The sequence below is a fragment of the Rhinopithecus bieti genome, unplaced genomic scaffold (assembly GCF_001698545.2).
Source record: "Rhinopithecus bieti isolate Rb0 unplaced genomic scaffold, ASM169854v2 scaffold_42772, whole genome shotgun sequence".
Taxonomy (NCBI): domain Eukaryota; kingdom Metazoa; phylum Chordata; class Mammalia; order Primates; family Cercopithecidae; genus Rhinopithecus; species Rhinopithecus bieti.
Window position 1 is genome coordinate 335,355 of NW_016818842.1, and position 1,238 is coordinate 336,592.

General features: G+C 65.7%; 1 protein-coding gene across 1 annotated transcript in view; it reads left to right on the plus strand.

Moving 5' to 3' along the window:
• Positions 1-662: 662 nt before the first annotated feature.
• The window catches only part of COL26A1 (collagen type XXVI alpha 1 chain), a 217,400-nt gene continuing 216,824 nt past the window's right edge, over positions 663-1,238 (plus strand). Inside the window, 1 exon segment of the mRNA XM_017857686.1 lies at positions 663-1,006. Within this exon segment, the coding sequence (XP_017713175.1) occupies positions 849-1,006 (158 nt within the window). The 5' untranslated portion in view covers positions 663-848.

Below are 1,238 nucleotides of genomic sequence, written 5' to 3' on the forward strand. Positions count from 1 at the left end.
TTGAGATTACAGGCGCCTGCCACCACATTAGGCTAAGTTTTGTATTTTTAGCAGAGATGAGGTTTCACTGTGTTGGCCAGGCTGGTCTCGAACTCCTGACCTCAGGTGATCCGCCCGCCTCGGCCTCCCAATATAGCTACAACTTCTCACCCCAACTGACCCTTCCGCCCTTCCCAAAGTTTCTTACCTGGAAGAGTCAGCGAGGCAGGTGGGGGCTGGAGGTAAAAGGGGAAGGAGAAGATTCTTGGGAAGCTCTGGACGGTTTCTCACGGGCACGCAGTGCTTTGATCCAAAGAGCCCTGCACAAGGAGCGGAAGACGCTCATTTGTCTGGCTTAACTTGTCAGCCTCAGTTTCCACTTCTGAATGGGACCACTGAGGGCAGTGTGGCGAGGATTCACCAACATCGTCCAGGTGAAATTGGCAGGCACAGAGTGGGCGCTCCGAAAGCGTTTGCGGACCCGAAGAAGGTTTGGTTGCAAAGCTTCTGAAGTGTGTAGTGGGGGCCCGGGCGCGAGGTTTGGCTTTCGGGGTGCTAGGCTCCAGGGACCCCCAGCGGAGCTAGCACCCTAGCTCTGCCGCCTCCTCGGCCTCGGACCACCGAGGGTTAACAAGAAAGCCCCACGCCCCCTTTGACGGCTTAGAGCCCACCTCGCCGAATTTGAAAAGGCGGCCCCGGAGAGGCGTGGGCGCCCCCCACACACTTCCAGCTCGCACCCGGGTTCCGATCGCTCGCCCGGCTCCTCTCGCTCTGCTCCCGGCCGGGACCGCTGGTTCGGTCCGGGCGCCGGTGCGCTCCTGCCGGTCCTCGTGCCCGGGACTCCAGGTCCCCGCGGTCTGCCGCGCACGATGAAGCTGGCCCTGCTCCTGCCCTGGGCGTGTTGCTGCCTCTGCGGGTCGGCGCTGGCCACCGGCTTCCTCTACCCTTTCTCGGCCGCAGCCCTGCAGCAGCACGGCTACCCCGAGCCCGGCGCCGGCTCCCCTGGCAGCGGCTACACGAGCCGCCGGTGAGTAGCGCGGGGTGGCGGGGCCTGGGGGGCCGCGGGCGGCGGGGGACCTGGGCACTGGGTGGCTGGAGCGAGAGACTCGGGGCTGGAGCGCGGGGCGATCCGGGGCTTGGGGTGTGGGGCAGCGGGGACTGGGGGCTGCAGACACCCGGCAGCTGGAACGAGAGCTGGAGGGGGTTGGGGTGTGGGTCTGGGGGCGTGGAGTGGCGGAGGCCAGGGGCTGGGGACTCGG